Source organism: Engraulis encrasicolus, chromosome 9 (assembly GCF_034702125.1).
Source record: "Engraulis encrasicolus isolate BLACKSEA-1 chromosome 9, IST_EnEncr_1.0, whole genome shotgun sequence".
Classification (NCBI taxonomy): Eukaryota; Metazoa; Chordata; class Actinopteri; order Clupeiformes; family Engraulidae; genus Engraulis; species Engraulis encrasicolus.
In genome coordinates, this window is record NC_085865.1 from 13798279 (window position 1) to 13800245 (window position 1967).

At 51.1% G+C, this 1967-nt stretch overlaps 1 protein-coding gene across 1 annotated transcript; it reads left to right on the forward strand.

The window, feature by feature from the left end:
* The first annotated feature begins 563 nt into the window (after window positions 1–563).
* On the forward strand, window positions 564–1967 carry sox32 (SRY-box transcription factor 32). Its single transcript, XM_063207546.1, has 2 exons — window positions 564–927; window positions 1309–1967. The coding sequence occupies exons 1-2, from the start codon at window positions 564–566 to the stop codon at window positions 1965–1967; spliced, it is 1023 nt and encodes a 340-aa protein (XP_063063616.1).

The following is a 1967-nucleotide window of genomic DNA, read 5'->3' on the forward strand; positions in this document are numbered from 1 at the left end:
AATGTGTAGGCTGTGTGGACAACAGTAAGATGGTGGGGCAACCTCAGTGCGCAGCCATTCAAAGCTTCACTTTTGGCAGATCTAGGTTACCTGAGGCTGATAGCGTCGAGTCAACACACCAATTACATTGCCAATGACTCGAATGTACACTGAAACGCCTGCATCAGTTTCTCGATAACCAGGTTTCATCCAACTTGTTAATGCAAATCTTAACCTATATGAAGGAATCCTGGAACTTTTAAAAATGATAACACGTCAAATACACATTTAGGCCTACTCATGGTCTAACATGACTGAAACATGGCAACTAACATTCCCAAGTCATATCCAAATCATGCGCGGGGTGACGGTGTGACGGTTGCGCAACAGTTCACACACATTGCACGTTAAACCCCTCCTGCTAGCAGGACTGACTAGACACGGGTTTTGCTTATCTGTACCATCTAAGATGAAGGAAAAGTGAGACTTGTCTGATGGACGTGGACTGGGGAGTCTCAAACTCACACCTCAAGATCCACTCCTCCCGCGCGCTCATTGGCTAGTCCCACCCTTTAAAGCACGGAATGCGGGCCTACTCCAAGAATGGTGTCCTCGCCACCACAATCAGGTACCAACACTACGTGAGCATGTATTTGGAGCGAATGCTGCCAAACTTCAACATGGGTCCTTTTGAGAGCGAAAGCTACTACTTGCCGACTCCACAACCGAAGGCTGATACGCCGTCCGTTTCTCCCATCTCCCAACCCATCAGTCCGGTGTCGGTTGAATCTGAATCCAGCTGTTCGAGTCCAGAGGCCAAACCATCCTCAGGGGAAGCTCGTGTCAGGAGACCGTTGAACGCCTTCATCATATGGACGAAGGAGGAGAGAAGACGTCTCGCGCAACTCAACCCAGAGCTCGAGAACACAGATCTTAGCAAAATCCTTGGTAAGTGTGCGGAAAAAAATATTCATGCGTGATACATGTTAAGTTATTATAGGCCTTCAGAGCGAGCATGGGGATGCAGAATGCTGTCACATGTTCAAATGGCATAGTTTTACGCATGTGATGTAGGCCTATTCGATACAGTACTTTGTACAAGGTCATGGAATCCAACACTTGACCCAATTCACATGCAATGTCTGTGGCCTTCCTTTCCATATTTATCATGCATTAAATGCTATTACTATCTTGTGCCCTATGTGTACTTATCACTGTTGTTGCTTTAAGTGGCTTTTAGTGTTATGGAAAATCTCTTAACCATAAGCATGATGCCTACATATTGCTATTGTTTTGCACCCAGTATTAAAACTGCTGTCTTGTCTTTAGGTAAGACATGGAAGGCCATGAGCCTGGCTGAGAAGAGGCCCTACATGCAGGAGGCCGAGAGGCTGAGAGTGCAGCACACCATCGACCACCCCAACTACAAGTACCGACCCCGACGCCGCAAGCAGCTCCGCAAGGCCACCAAAGCCGCACCGTGTGACAAGCCCATGCCCGGGGACAACAGCGTCGCCATCAAGGCCTACGGCAGCCCGTACAATGTCAACTATCTGCTGCAGAGCCCACACCACACGCAGCAACAGCAGCACAGCTACTCGCACACCGCTCCCTACTCCAGCGCACACTACATGGCAACGTACCCCAGCGCCTACTCTATGGGTTACCCACACACCATACCTTATGCCCATCGCGGAAACCTGCTTCCAGATGGGCCGTCTCCAAATCCCCCAGCCTACCTGAACGCGGCGGCGGCCCACCCGGAGGACTATTACCCTGGCCAACTAGCGGGGCCTCAGCAGTGGGCAGGGGCAGCCGGCAGCCTAGAGCATCCAGACTGGAGGGGGCCAGGCTGTGGCTGCTCGCTGTGCAGCGGAGGCCTGTCGCTAGAGTTCTACCTGGAGCAGGTGAGGCTGGACATGCTGGATGAACTGGACCGTAGTGAGTTCGAGCAGTACCTCAACCCAGTGGTCAAGCCCAAAGACTGA

Excerpts from the sequence above, each read along its gene's own strand:
- sox32 (XM_063207546.1), top strand. The coding sequence starts at position 564 with ATGCGGGCCTACTCCAAGAATGGTGTCCTCGCCACCACAATCAGGTAC. Across the intron at positions 928-1,308 it reads AGATCTTAGCAAAATCCTTG|GTAAGACATGGAAGGCCATG; the intron begins GTAAGTGTGCGG and ends TCTTGTCTTTAG.